Consider the following 16,026-nt stretch of genomic DNA (forward strand, 5'->3'; position numbering starts at 1 on the left):
TATGCGCACCCGTGAGCAAGGCGCTTACAGTAGGCTTCTTTTTGCCCTCTTTTACCATGGCGGATCCAGAGGGGGGCGCCCCGGGCGCGCGCCCCCCTATTTTCGCCGGATTTTTTTTTTTTTTGATGGTTATATTTACTGGATTGGTACAATGTAGTCAATTTCAAGGGCTAGATCTAGTCAAAACTATATTTTAACTTACGCTCATGGCCTTTGTGTTCGCACAAATGCACCTCTGTCATACTGTATTGCAATATGTAAATTCCGGAATTCCAGGGCGCGCAAGTCGATTGGTTGGAAAGTTGCACCACTTGTAATCGGGAGTTGCAGTGCAGTGACCAGTGTGAAGATGTTGGATTGGATATCATTTTTTCCCGAAATTTTGTGTTTTTGTAACATGCGTTTGTCCGTCTTTATGGCAAATACATGTAAATTGTAAGTAACAGATCGCGAGAGAAAGTGTCAACGATGCGAATGATTATGTCTATCCCGAGATTATTCTTCACTCAAAGATGAAGCCCTATATCGGGCGCCACGTGCGCAGCATTATCATTCTGCCTTGGTCATGTACGTTTTCACTGAAATGTATAGGTCAGACATATTTGTATTTAATGTAAACTAACTTTTACACTTTCTGGTAGATTCAGAGGCATATTATCCAGGGCGCCCCAACTAAGTTTCGCCGAAGCAATCATTCCAACGAATTATCAAGGAGCAAAATTGTATATTCTCAATCACCAGTCGACCCCACTCCGCGTTTGCTGTGTATAGGCAGCTATATGTCAGCGTAAGGAGCGAAGATTTTATGTGACGGGGGGGGGGGGGGGTGGGGGAGAATAAAAATACTTTCATACTGGGGAAAAACGTCCCGAGGACACATTGTGTATTGTTAAAAAGTAGAAATTGTGACATTAACCCCCCCCCCCTTACCCCATTTTTAATGTTTGATAATCTATAGGTTTGCTGATTACAATATATCTTTAAAAAAATTTGCCAGCAAAATCGAAAAAAAATAGTTTTAAAAATCTAGGGGGGACGACCTCCCCCGAAATATTTGAGGGAGAACACGTCCCCCGCCCCCCCCCCCCCGATCTCTGCCGATGATATGCGCGTAAACCCAAATCCATCTGACCAAGGAGGTTGGTGGAAGACAGATTTCCCCCTCCCTGATGTGTTACAGTGATTTAAGTGTGCATTTTTCTTCTAAAGGTGCTCTCAAAATACGACTTTTGGACATGATTTTTTGAAAAAGTCCTTGCCGTGGGAGGGGGGTATCCCCCCTCCCACACCCTCCCCCCCCCGCTCGGTCGCTTCGCTCCCTCGCCGCTGGCGCCCCCCCTATTTCAAAATCCTGGATCCGCCCCTGTTTACCCTGCATTCAAATAAATGTATATTTTTGGTAACTAGGTGTGCAATTTTTTTATTGGCCTATTTTTTATTCATTCAATGGTCGATGGTATACTAATCCTGTTCATCAGTATAGCGTAAGGGCTTGCCCCCCCCCCCCCCCACACAAAAAAAAAATCACGACCAAGAGAAGAAAAAAGAGAGAATATTATCGAAATATTGTGTCAAAATCTATCAAAAAACTGTGTTTTTGTAATATAAATTGTCACAATTTTGGCTCGCTCGCATTTTTTAATACCGGCATTTTGGGCATCACCATTACCAGCCCCCTCAAATGTTTTTCCTCATTACACCACTGTTGTACATGAATTCAGACGGCGCTTGAAATGCCTCACTTTCTAAATAGAAAAACAAATAATAAAAGGAGAGGAATAAAAATACAATTATTTCTTTCGCTTAAATATTTCCCTGTCAAGTCACAGGCCTATTTTATCAAATTAAATGGCTGATCGCGCTTCTATTATTGTTTAGTAATTTACGTATATCGGTATTCATACCTGGTATACAGGTATAGGCTATACAGTAATATTGCTTAGAATTATCCTGTTTTATATCAATATTACCAAATGTCTCAATTCGAGCTCGTATATTACATTGTTTAGTAATGTACTTTTAGACTCGCAAGGTTCATATCCGAACTCATGCACCCTGCATTCATGAATTCAAAAGATGCTTGAAATGTCCCCTTTTTCAGAAATAATGAAATAGCTCAAACATCGCCCTTGCATATTTTATTTAGTTTTCATGAATTCAAACTTGCTTTCAAAATGCTTGAAATGTCCTCCTTTCAGGTCAGTATAATGATCATTATTAAAGGTCAAGTCCATCCCCCCCCCAAAAAAAAAAAATGTTGATTTGAATCGGACAAGCATAAAGCTGAAAATTTCATCAAAATTGGATGTAAAATAGAAAGTTATCATTATCGTTGATATAAGTTTTATCCACTTAGTATTCCATATAACTGCATTATGTATTCTATCATTAATGATTCATATATTTCCTGGGTGACCCAACCCATACAAGCATACTGCTTCCATGGGCATCCAATTTTCCTAATACGTATATAAATAAAACGAATACACGTCATTTGTATAAATAATGTCTCATTTCTATATACTTTGTAATGATTGTATATTTTATTTTACATGTTTTTAATGGAAAATAAATGAATTCAATTCAATGACATTTTAAAATGTTGTCTATTTTTCACAATTATATGCTCAATAATTATCCACATGCAAATGACAGAGTCGATGATGTCCCTCGCTCACTACCTCTTTATTTTTATTGTTTGAATTATTTCATTTTTTTTACAGATTTGGTGTAAGGACCAACTTAATTGACTGCACTTAAACAATGGTAATTCCAGATGTTCAAGAAGAAATAAAACTCTGTTTCACACGACAATGAGGAGAAAATTAGAATATTTCATATAATAAGATACAAAAGAAATAGTGAGTGAGTGATGCGATCAGATCATTATTTTGCATACCGACCGGGATGTTCACACAAATTACTGTTTTGTGAAATTAAGTGAAGCTTTAAAATAGCATAATTTTCTTATTTTACCTCCGATTTTGATGAAATTTTCAGTGTTATGCTTGTTGGATTTTCCCTTTTTACAAAAATCAACGTTTTGTTAGGGTGGACTTATCCTTTAAAAAGTCAGCTCGCTCTTCGCGTTTATGATATAGGCCGATCAGTTGTTTTATTTGACTTCAACCCCCCCCCCCCGAATTCCTTGATCCAAAGCATGTTAGAGCCTGCATGCACCCTACATTAAATTTGCATCAAAAAGTAGAAAAAAAATCTGGCTTTCCTTATTTATAATTTCTTTTATTATAATTCTTTCTTTCCTTCCTTCCTTAAATTCTTTTCTGAGTGAGAAAGAAGACGTCTCGTTCGGGTTTTTATTGTTTTTTAGAACAAAATAGTAGGAAACTCATGCAGAACCACCGTTTTTCTCTTTTTTCCATTCGCTTTTTGTATAATATATATTTCTCCTCCTCATTCCCTTTTCTTTTGGGGGATTTTTTTTTTTTGGGGGGGGGCTACCCCCACCGCCCTCGTATTTTCCTGGTTTTATAATGGGTCCAGGTATTAAAGGTTATGTTGACAAACCATCTTTAGGAGAACGTTTGTGGGGACTAGATTTCAAAATCGAACTGTGTCTGTTTCACTAAAAATAAGAAATAACTTCATACTCTGCATTGTTGATTGTGCACTAGCTGCATGTGCAAAACCATGCAAAGGGCTGTGTCTGCAGAATAATTATGATGTGCCCCTATTTATATCATTACGTCGCTCTTCTGGCAGATTACATTACATTCAAAATGATATATTTCCGGGTATATTTCTTTCATTCCCTTTACCCTTTTCTTTTCGGTAAAACCTCTGCCTCTGTGCTTATTTGTATACACTCGTACTCACAAGACAGCAGCTGTTAGCCGTTCTCGTACCTTTAAATCACGTGATACAAACAAAACTAAATCACGTGACACCAACAAAACTAATTCGCATGATTCAAACGCGAACGAGTACGAGTGGATCCGATGCGAACGAAATCCGGGAACGAAATTCAAGGACAACTCGCTGATAGTTTGTAAGTTCACTCAAGTTTTTAAAATCCTATGATAATTTATTGGTGAAAAACTAATTCAATTGTGTACCATCTGAAATTCAACGGATTACATGTTATCTTCATCTTTTTTTAGTAGAATGTGCAGATGACTTTGGCCGAAATTTGAGCCACCGGCGCGGCACTGCACTGGAGCTGCGTTGGCGTCATTTCGAAGCTCGGCTCCGGCGGCAGCCGCGGGGCTGGCGCCCCGCTTTTGCCTTTTTTAGCTTTGCCTAGTCTTGAGGACTTCATGATGATGTTTTTTAAATATTTTGACATACCTATACTTCTTCAAGATGGAGCCTTGACACTCGTTCCATAGAAGCTGCAGCGAGACTAGACCAAAAGCTTCGGTCTCTGTTTTGTTGGTTGTTCAGCTGAACTCCGTTGGCTTCACTCACCAAATACAGAGACCAAAGTTCTAGCGCGATCTGTACAGGGGACTCAATGGCCATATGTTTATGTACTTAAGATCGGATAAAAACGGGAAGTGAATTTGTGCGACAGCGGAGGTAAGTCACTGTTTTTGTTCCTTTTAACTTCATTTTTCTCCGTTTTGGGGCAATTAATGCCAAGAGGGAATATAAATATGCATTTTGGTCGCGTTGATTTTCAAAATTTTTATTCATTAAAGACAAAAATTGAAGAGCCCCGACGGGGGGATTTTGCATTGCAAGTCCCCTAATGGTGGCTGCACGATAGCGAGCCGTCTGTGTACGAGGAGAAATAAAAAAAAAAAAATGTTAAAACAACTCCTCGAAACAGACGGCTGCCAGCTGTCTACAGCAAGACCTACACACACCGAGATGGATTTCCCTAGGAAATCCATAACTTAGAGGGTGAAATCAGATTGTCAGGTTTGTAGGGGTGAATTTTACAGGGTTCCCACGGTCATGGAAAATCCTGGAAAAATTTGTGGTCCTGGAAAGTGACGGAAAAGTCAGGGAATTTGGAAAATTTGTGAAACGTCATGGAAAAGTCATGGAATTGCATTTACCTCATGGCTATAATATGGCAGCTTTCCGTTTTGTCGTGTCTCGCAAAGTTCTCTCATACTTAATTATCATACTCTGCTATTTATAATTGGTGTTCATAATTTCCATTTTTCCCAGTTTTGTTACATCCCAAATTCTACAGAACTGCTGGGACATAGTTTCCAGTGGAAAGCTGAAAGGCTGTGGCATCCCTTGCCTCCAGAGCTTGTCAGTGTTATGTGGTCTACAGTCATGTAGTCTGCATACATTCTGTTTTGTTGGTAGTGGTTCAAGATTCAAGATAATTTAATGTCATGCATAAAAATACACAAAATTTGTTTTCGGGCATAAAGTTACAAACATGAATACAAATTATTGGGGGGCAAAACGATATGTTCGCTCCCCCCCCCCCCCCAGGATCGACGCCTCTGATGATCAGTGGTACTAATATGTGAATCAATTTGTAACACAGTTACATACTGATTCTTTTTACTCTCTTTCTCTTAGAAACTAGAGTCATCCATGATATAGAATTTAATAGAATGGGATTCCGACGCAGTGAGTACGGTCGCCAGTACCGGGAACCCGCCTGGGACACATACCAAGACTACTACAGGCAACAGGTATCATACAGGGCTTACCGCAGGCAGCTGGAACACCACCACAACTTTGTAGAATGGGACTGGGACACAGAGAGTGAAACAGGAGCAGATGGAAGAAAGGAAGGGGCCGACAGACCGGAGCAGGTCCAAGCTGCGGGTTCAATGCCAGAGGACCATTGGAACAGGCATGTGAATGAGGGGGAAGCCATCGCTGCTAGGGGTGTGGCTGATAGAGAAGTGCAGACACCAGATTGGGGCAATGGGAAGAGCAGTAAGAGAAGGAGAAGTGGATCCTCCAGAGGTAATTATTCCAAATAAATATCAATTAAGGATCACAATAGAAATTACGATATTTACAACTTTATGAAATGCATAATTGTTTAATGCAATTATGGAAATTGCAAGCATGGAGAAAGTCATGCCTTTAATCAAGAAAAAATATGACCATATTTTTTATTTATTTATTTATTTACCACTTGTGGGATGGAACACCCTATCAGCACATGCTGTTTTTCGTAGGGGTCCATACACACAACAATAAAAATGTACAATAAACAATCAAACATGATAATTACAAAAACACAAAATCATATGACATAAATCATAAGAACATACAATGAAAGGCGAAAAAATACAATATGATAATAAAAGCAAAATATATATAAAAACAATAGGGGGACTAAAAGTAAGGAATTAATGTAAAACAATAGAGAAATAACTTAAAGATAAACTAAACTCAAGCAGGGGCTTAGGGATTGAAATGAGGGGGGGGGATGATGCAGGAGCTTTTAACAACAATAATCAGGATGAGGGGGGATGAGCATGTTTTTAAGATGTGTTTTAAAGGAATGTATAGTGATACAAGGAGGGATTTTCTTTTCAATAGAGTTCCATATTTGGGCACCTCGGTAGACGAAGCATCTTTTACCATAATTCGTCTTTGGATGCGTTAACCTTAATTGGGTTTTTCCAGATCTGGTATTATAGGGTGTGTTACGAATGGAAAATGTATTGCAAATATAATCAGGAGCAAGTTTGTAGACGGCACGATACATAGAAAGAGCCAACTGTTTTGATCTACGGTCTTCAAGATTATCAAGTTTTAGGGTGTTATATAATACTTTAGTGGGATACATATGGTCCACTTTAAGAACAGATCGAAGGGACCTATTTTGCAAAATTTGGAGTTGTTTAGAATTGTTTTTACCCGTGTTACCCCAAACCGTGCTACAGTAATCAAATTGAGACTGGATGATACTTTTGTAATATAAAAGAGCAGTTTTTTTATCAATGTAGTAACGAATTCTTCTAAGGAGATATAGGCTTTTTATAACTTTTTTACATAGAGACTGGACATGATCGTTCCAGAGTAGAGACTCGTCAATATATATGCCTAAATATTTACAAACACGAACTCTTTTTATTTCACAGTCATCAATACATACTTTGCATTTATTAAGTTCGGTTTCATTTTTCTTAAGCCTCTGGGCTGAACCAATAAACATGGTTTCACATTTTGTGGTGTTAATGATTAATTTGTTATCTTTTAGCCAAGATGAAATAATTGATAAATCTTCATTCAGCTTATTATTTATGACTTCGGGATTTTTTGAAGAATAAAATATACATGTATCGTCCGCGTAGAGAGACACTTTACAGTGTAATTTATCAGGTAGGTCATTTATATATAATGAGAATAATACGGGCCCTAACGATGAGCCTTGTGGCACACCGCAGTTTACCTGCCTTGTAAAAGATGATATACCATTAATACACGTAAACTGTTGTCTTTGAAATAAATAATTCTGAAACCATTCAGTGGTGTGATGGTCAAATCCATACATTTTCATTTTATCCAACAGGATCGAATGGTCCACCGTGTCGAAGGCCTTTTTTAGATCAATCATAACCAAGCCAGTAAATTCCCCTTTGTCAATTGAAGAAAGCCATTGATCAGTTACATTTATCAGTGCAGTTTGCGTTGAGTGTTCTGGTCTAAAGCCGGATTGAAACGGAGTTAGAATATTATTTTTAGTTATAAAATGCATCAATTGGTCGTGTACTACTTTTTCCATAACTTTGCCCAAGACTGAAATAACGGAAATCGGACGATAGTTATCAAAACATGATTTACTACCTCCTTTAAAAATTGGTGTAACTCTCGCTAACTTCCATTGACTAGGGACAGTGCTTGAAAGTATAGACTGATTAATGATATAAGTCAAAGGGGGTGCAATTGAGCGAGATATACAATTGAGCATTTTAGAGGGTACATTATCAGGCCCTGTTGCTTTATTACAAGGGAGCTTACTTATTATTTTACAGACTTGATCATCGTTTACTACTTCAAGGCTAAAAATAGAATCATTTACAGTGCAAGTTTGACACTTTGTTGCGTTTAGATCATTCACTGGTAAATGTTCAGCCTGGAGTCTTTTGCCGATGTCGGTAAAGAAATCATTGAAAGCATTAGCTAAATCACGTCCCTTTAACACTGAATTATCAGATACTAAGGGTGGAAATTGACAAGATGACTTATTTTGGGGTGCTAGGTATCTGAGCGATTTCCAAATCATCTTTTTGTTTTTATTTGCAGATTCAACATTTTTTGTGATAAAGGAACGTTTTGCTTCTCGAATGCACGAAGTAACATGATTACGGGCTCGTTTATACGCAACCCAATCCGACAAAGAATTAGTCCGTTTAGCCTTGGCTTTCAATCGATTTCTTTCACGGATCTGCTTAAAGATATCCCTATTCAACCATGGAGACTCTTTTTGCTTCACCCGAAGCTTACGTAAGGGGGCGTGCTTATCAATGATATTTAACAGCAAAGATATAAAACATTCGTAGGCTGCTTGCGGATCAGTAAATTGGAATACAGACTCCCATGATATGTTACTCACATCAATTTGAAAAGCAAGCTCGTCAAACTTATTGAAATTTCTACAAGTTTTATACTTATGTGCACAAGTAGACTCAGAAGGAGATCTACCAAATACACAATAGATCATATAATGATCAGACATAGATAGTTCAATAACACCACTGATTGAACACCTTGATTCACAGTTAGTGAAAATAACATCAACAGCGGTAGCAGAAGAGGAACCAACCCTTGTCGGTTTCGTAATAAGTTGTTTGCAATTGAAAGATTCCATGATATTTAACAATATAAAATTTAGTGGTCTGCCATGATTTGGATTCCTTTAGCATATCACAATTCATGTCTCCGATAACAATATAATATGACCATAGCATGACTATAACATCTGTAAATACCTCCATTGTGGGTACCTTGAATGTTTTTGTATAAATTTGATTGTAAACCATTTCAATATTTTTCATTGTTACTTTTTCAGCAGAACATACTTTTGATGCATTTTCTTTTATAGACTGCACAAAATTCTGCCCCTTGTCCATCTTACAAGTTCATGGACAGTGTAAACTAATGCTTATTCTATTTCTGCTAGCCATGCAAATTAGTATAATGTTATGTTACATTGTCAGAAAAAATAGAAATAATAAAAAAATTATTTGTATTTTCATCAGAATTTAATAGTTCTTATTCTTTAGCTGAGCTGGGTCTTTGCAGTTCCTCATGAAATTATGGCCCAGCCCTTACGAAATAGTGTTGTCAAAGTGCCTTTACATTTCCTCTTTCAGCCTATCTATTCATGCATTTTTCTGCGATAAGCAGGAGCATTGCCACAGGAGGCGTAGTGAAAAAAAATCTTGCCCATCTCCCCCCCCCCCCCCATCAAAATGCCTTGATGAATCCCCATGGGCCAATTTTATAAAGGACTCATGTTATAGTAAGTCTGTTATTATGGAAACCCTGCATTGCTTAGTAGCCAATCAAAGTCAATGTTTCTATGATGCCTACCATAATGTCAAACTTACTATGATTGTTATCTTTATGAAACAGAGCATTGATGTTAAGTACATGTATATTTTCAAGATAAGGTAGGTAGGTTCTCCAATCATAAAGTGCGAATACCTCTCTTTTCTCTTATCCGCCCAGATATATCAAAACGAGAAAGACAGGTACCTGAGACGACACCCCGCCCCAAGACAAGCTTAGAGAGGGTACGAGGAGGGGGAGGAGCAGAAGGAACAAGACCACCATTGCTTGCCTTTGGTTGGGCCGACAGCAAGAAAGACATGGGATGCAAGAAGACATTCAATGTCAGAGCATCAGCACATGGAGACGTGAGTGCAGTTTTACTTTACCAATGGAACGGTCACACCAAGCGAACAAACTCCAAAGCGACCAGTAGTATGTCATTGGTAATACCATATTAGGCTTGGTCGTTCAGGGACCCGTTTCATAAAGGACTTACAATTGTTGTAACTTTGCCATTATGGCAACTACCATGGTAACAGGGCTCATCAGCCAATCAGAATCAAGGTTTCCATGGTTGTTGCCATAATTGCAATGTTACAACAGTTCAAACTCTTTATGAAATGGGTCCCTTCAGTTTGTTTTGTTGGTGTGACTGTAGTATAATTCAAATCCACTGGGAGTAATGACACAGTACTGGGCAAATATTCAACAAATTGGAATTTGACTTCTGCAAAGTTGACTTGATGTCTGACAAAGACTCGTTCACAATACCACAGGAAACTACCTGTAATTTGGAAAATATGTGTTTGTTGTTTGTTTTTTCAAATTCAAAACAATGTGTTTTTATGTGTGGTTCCAGTGTTATTTCAACATTAGAAGCTACTGCTATGTCTAGAGTCCTATATAAAGTAACTTAAGAATGCCAGAGAATCACACAAGTAGATGGATGTTGAGCTATCGGTCACCCTGTATCACCCTTGATTTACCTTGAACTGATGTACATGGTGGTGAAGCTTGCTTTGTGATAATTTTATGGTAGTTCATGGAAGTTCATGATGTAAATACTGATTTGAATCCCAGGGGAACAGATTATATAGATGCTGTCATTGTCTTAACATTGACTTAACTTAATTAATTAGAAGTAGAATTTACAAAGATTGGGGTTACCTGTGAAGAGAGATACATGTGCCATTATTATTTCAAGGTTATGAAATAAATGAAATGAAAATAATATAGGATATATATATAGAGTGCATGTATCCACCTTGTTAGTGCTCAAGGCACTCCTATATTATCCCGGCGAAGCTAGTCTACCTATTTCGATGCTCACAGCTTCTTGAGGAATTACTTCCTGCCGTTAACCATTTACCTCACCTCGGTTGAGTGCAGCACAATGTGGATAAATTTCTTGCTGAAGGAAAACACACCATGGCTGGGAATCAAACCCACATCCCTCGAATTGAAAGATGAGAGTCTTAACCACTAGACCATGACACCCCCACAAAAAGATGACAGGTACATGAATCATGAATAAATTCATAATGATATAGATATGAGTAATTGACAATGATGGTCATTGTGAAACAAATAATAAAAAAAATATATTTTGATTTTACTGAGCCCCCCCCCATTGCCCAGGCCCCAGATAAAAATAAATAATTAAAAGTGGGGCTGACTCTTATTATTGATCATTAATCAATTTTAGAAATCAGTCCCATGGGCAATCACTAAGCTTTTATATTATAGGGTTCAATTTTGGAAGCATGTCTTGCTTTCTAATGTAAATCAAACATATACAATACAAGATAATTCAGTAATTTTATGACTTTGATGTCTTACAGAACACCCAAGTCTTCCCAGCAGCCCTTCGTGCGATGAGGAGAAACCAGTATGCCATCGAGTACCGCGAGGAGCAGAAGAGGCGGGAGAATCTGAAGATGAGACGGTTACGCGCCGCCTTTAACATCCCACCCCCTGATGATACGGTTTGGACGACCGAATACCAGAGAAACTATACGGCACAATCTCAAACGACTAGGAGATCAGCCAGGAGATGATTAAAAATTGTGATATTAGAACATTGGAATTTTTATAGGGGATACTGTGGGAGATGGAGTGGGGGCATATTGAGATAGACTCCTTGCTCTGACACAAAAGCATGTAATAAAGTTATTTTCACTTCTGACTGATGTACACAAGTACAGTTAGGGTATTTGCCATCATTGCCATAAGAAAGGGTGTACTTTTCACCCTATCATGAAAACAAAATATTTGAGGCACTATTTAGGTGATGAGATCATGACAAATTCTTGTTCACCAAAATCTAAGATGGGATCAATGTTTAAACTCCATGTGCAAACATGGTTCCTATAAGGCCCCCTACCCCTCAGTAGGGGATAATATATTCTTTGTTGGACATGTGTTTGGTCCTGGAAAGGACCACCAAACCTCAATGTTTCAGCAAGTTTGTCCTTGCTTTTTCAGAAGAAGAACATATGTGTTGAAATAGCCATTTAGGGTGGACCCTTCTCAGGACTAAACACATGTCCAAGATAGAATACTACAGTGAAGCATCCACATTGCTACTTATCCATTCTCTGTCATAGAAACATTCAAAAGTTATATATTGAAGGGAATAGATGAAACATTTCAATCTATCTGCATTACTTGCACAACCAGGTCCATGTTTCATCGATTTCAGTATGAATTCTGTTAAATTGATTTTAGCTGATGAAACATCCCTGTCATAGCACTTGCAATCAGGATTACTTTAGAAACATATGAATTTGTAGAGTATATAAGAGATACATTGTACAAGGAGCATCAGTCAAACTTCTGACTGTCTTGAGGGAAATATTGAATAGTGCCTGATATGTATATATTCTCAACTCAGTAGTTTATAAAGAATGCAAAATAAAGACACCCATTTATATATATCCATATATATTTTATTATTTGACCATACATATATGTAAATACTTTACAATATTTATAATTTGGGATGAAGATGATTGATGGTGTTTTTATTTAATGAGAAACATTAATTTTTCTAAGTTTTCAGTCATACAAATGCAGAAACAGTACCTAAATTTGTTTTAAAAAATATAATACAACACAGTAACTAACAAGTCCGGAAGAACTTACTGAAACTGTTGATCATGATGCATTTCTATTTACTGCAAAATCCTCTTTACAAGTCCTTGTTCCCACCACCATTTTGTTTTCCTCCTAACCTCTCTTTAACAATACATGTGATTATATCTTTATATATGTATATACTTTGAGAGAAAGTGGGGCAATTGCATATTTTTATTTTGTTTCTTATTTTACAACTTTTCTTCCCAAATTTACTCCCAGCACTAGTAATATGAATTGCAGCTGTATCATGAATGCTTCAAATTTAGGCAAAGTATATATTAAAAGTAAAATTATTACTCCAATAAATGAGTTATTTTTCATTCTTCCATGTACACATATTCATAGTTAACTTTTTTCACTCTACAAACCCTAAGCCAACTTGCCAAACTCTTTTACTGAAAACTCTTAGTATTTCACTCTACTAGCAGATAGTCTAATTTCAGATTGTCCAACATAGTAATGGCTGGTACTTGTCGGATAAAATGTCTGACAAGTCCTTTCATGAAACGCCCCCGTTTTATCCAACAGTTACTATAGTAACAGTGCTTCTCAACCAATCAGAATCCAGGAAAGTTGCCAGATCTGACATCTTTCTCTAATGTTCATTGGCTGAGAGGTACTGTTACGGATAAAATGGGACTTGTCGGATAAAACGTCCGACAAGTCCTTTCATGAAATGCCCCCCAGAGCTGCAATAACATGATTTTAGTGTACTAGAAATACAAGGTGAAAATTAGAGGGGCTGTGGGAGATGGGGATGAATAGAAACGTAGGAAGGGAAAGAAGAAAAGAGAGGGGAGAGTGGGATGGATAGAATAATCAAATGGGATAGAGGCGTGGGGAGGGGAGGAGATAGCAGAGAGAGGGTGAGAGAAAGTGAGAATATGACAAATAATTTTTTTCAAAAATCCCTTTTTCATTCCATTGCATTAATCCATCTGCAGTTTCAATGTAATATATGAAAATTGATATAAACCATACAACAAATCAAACCCTTTGTTCAGATAGGGTGGCTGTGGGCTTATTCAGCACTGTTGAAATAATACTGTTTTTGTTTCATCACTTAGCTGGTAGAAGGGCTTTGGGATTTATGCCTACGTCAGTTTCCACTCCTGTCTGACAGGACGACGCACATCGTACAATTGGGGTAATGCATGCTTGAGCTAACAAACGCCCTTATTCCAGCCGCACGCACAAGCCTCCTACTGCTTTTCTGCCATTGTACTGAATCAAATAAGCAATCACAAGACAGTCTTTTAGTGCATATCTCACACAGAGAAATAACATTACAACTTTTTTCTTCATTATTATAACATTTATTTTATATAACAAATATGTTCATTTCATTCATGGATACATTCTCCTCTGGTACTATTACATGGCAAAGTATTCTCTACTCGGCTTTCATTCAACAATCACACCAACATATTCATTACATGGTAGTTTCTGCAATTACAGAGAAAGATGGAAATAAACTATCAAAAAATATATATATATTTCACAAGAAAACAAATTCTCAATCCTTGTTTTGAATGAAAAGAAAACTACATTGGTTTACATTCTCCACTAATGAAGACAAAGAAAAATGTTGACAGATCATAATATAGAAAAAGAGCACAGGGAATCGGCGATACATATATATATATTTGCGACTGCATGTACAATAAGCAACCATGAACACAATTATTTACACATATTTTATATCTTTATTACAGAATTAAAACTATAAACATATACTATCTCATCAAGTCTTCATTAAACATCAGTTATTTTTTGGTTAAAATAATTTTCCAGGCAAAAAGGAGCTGCTTTACTGATTTCATAAATCAGTTGTGCATAAAATCATGGTATCTGTCTCGATATGCTGTGGAGTATTTTCTGACTTCACACACCTTCAATGCATTTCCTTAAATCAATGATCAACAAATGCACATTATTACCATTTTTCGTAGGAGACCAGTGAATTTCATTACTTGCTTGGATTTTGACTCGACTGTAGTTCATGATCCAATCAGTTTTCAACAAAGTAGAATGTCTTAAAACCAGGGTCCACTTAAGGGGAAACCCCAGTGAAGTGGTCCACCTGCATTCCCCCAATCAGTTATATCTGGAGAAAGACCTCCCTGTGTGCGCGCCCTTCTAGGCAACCCAGATTGGCTGGCTCCTCAAAAAATGTGCCTTTGAATGTCTTTGACAGATATATGGTGCTATACAAATGCTGTGCATCATCATCATGTAAATACTTGTTATAATAACAAATGCACCATTTCTACAGTGCGTATCAAAAAAAAGTTTACACTTTGAAAAAGCCCTGGGAATTAAAAAATATACAACATATGGGTAATTTTTTCACATATAATTATGGGTTTGGGTCTCATCTATCCAATGAAAGTAAAAGTTTTGACAGAATGTTACACTTGAGTGAGCACTGTCCATTTTTGTAAAGCTCGCAGAAATCTGTTTGCGCAGAAATGCTTGTTTTCACGCTGTGTCAAGGGGAAAGGGCGAAATCAAACTTACCCTGCGAAGCATTTCTCATAAATTTCCCTAGCACTTTTAGCCAACTGAAATAAAACGGATACATTCAAGCATTTTGTAACAATTTTGCCGCCCAAATTTGAAATTTCAACACTTAGTAAGCACAACCTTTACCCTTTTTGTGCCAGCTGGATCTGAGGACATAACTGAATCTGAACAAAAGTTTATATCAGACATCTCCAGCATTTTTCACTAAGTTTTTATCATTTAAAGTTGGTTTACATTTCATTTTCATTTAATACTTGTTTCTCCACACTTTTTCCAAGCTTGGCAATGATTAACAAAATGAAAATCAAGCCTAAGCCATTTCATGTAAATCACAGCTCAGTGTAAAGCAAATATCGTCACGATGGACTCGGTGTGTGGGGGAGTGGGATGGGGCGCAATGCACTCTTCGAAGTGTTTTGGGCAAGGAAACAAGTTTAAAAAGGTAAAAGATATCTTCATATCAATTTTACTTGCTAATTTCCACGTGTTCTTCATGATTAAGGTCTATTTTATTCGCATAACTATTTCAAAGTTCTGCGCAAATCATTTTTCACCAACTTTTCAAAAGTAAGTGGTGCTCACTCAAGCGGAAATATTTTTCGACAGTTATATCGTCATTTGCTTAAATGGATCTGTACCAATGCTAAAATGTTGAAAAATTGTCAGGATATTACAAATATATAATTTTACAGGATTTTTTCTAAGTGTAAACTTTTTTTTGATACGCACTGTATAAGAAGTTTACTATCAGCCAATCAGATTGAAGGATTTCAGTAGCTTTTAACTGTTATTGCAGATTTGTTGTTATAACAAGTTTTATGAAACAGGCCCCAGTACTGTCAAGGTCATTAAAACATCTAGGTACACTAGTAAAATTAGAAAACAATATTAGTCAATACAAGTTCAGTTAGC

At 37.2% G+C, this 16,026-nt stretch overlaps 1 protein-coding gene across 2 annotated transcripts; it reads left to right on the forward strand.

Annotated features, from left to right (window-relative positions):
* Window positions 1–3,900: 3,900 nt before the first annotated feature.
* LOC121418487 (centriole, cilia and spindle-associated protein-like) lies at window positions 3,901–12,890 on the forward strand. 2 transcript variants are annotated; one of them, XM_041612392.1, is made up of 4 exons: window positions 3,901–4,009; window positions 5,509–5,904; window positions 9,628–9,815; window positions 11,292–12,890. In XM_041612392.1, the coding sequence occupies exons 2-4, from the start codon at window positions 5,544–5,546 to the stop codon at window positions 11,505–11,507; spliced, it is 765 nt and encodes a 254-aa protein (XP_041468326.1). In that variant the 5' UTR covers window positions 3,901–4,009; window positions 5,509–5,543; the 3' UTR covers window positions 11,508–12,890. The 2 variants fall into 2 exon arrangements, with proteins under 2 accessions (XP_041468326.1, XP_041468327.1); XM_041612393.1 differs by lacking the exon at window positions 3,901–4,009 and adding an exon at window positions 4,433–4,539.
* The last annotated feature ends 3,136 nt before the right edge of the window (window positions 12,891–16,026 follow it).

The sequence above is a fragment of the Lytechinus variegatus genome, chromosome 7 (assembly GCF_018143015.1).
Source record: "Lytechinus variegatus isolate NC3 chromosome 7, Lvar_3.0, whole genome shotgun sequence".
In the NCBI taxonomy this organism is placed as follows: Eukaryota; Metazoa; Echinodermata; class Echinoidea; order Temnopleuroida; family Toxopneustidae; genus Lytechinus; species Lytechinus variegatus.

Excerpts from the sequence above, each read along its gene's own strand:
- LOC121418487 (XM_041612392.1), top strand. The coding sequence starts at position 5,544 with ATGGGATTCCGACGCAGTGAGTACGGTCGCCAGTACCGGGAACCCGCC. Across the intron at positions 5,905-9,627 it reads GAGAAGTGGATCCTCCAGAG|ATATATCAAAACGAGAAAGA; the intron begins GTAATTATTCCA and ends TTATCCGCCCAG. Across the intron at positions 9,816-11,291 it reads GAGCATCAGCACATGGAGAC|AACACCCAAGTCTTCCCAGC; the intron begins GTGAGTGCAGTT and ends GATGTCTTACAG.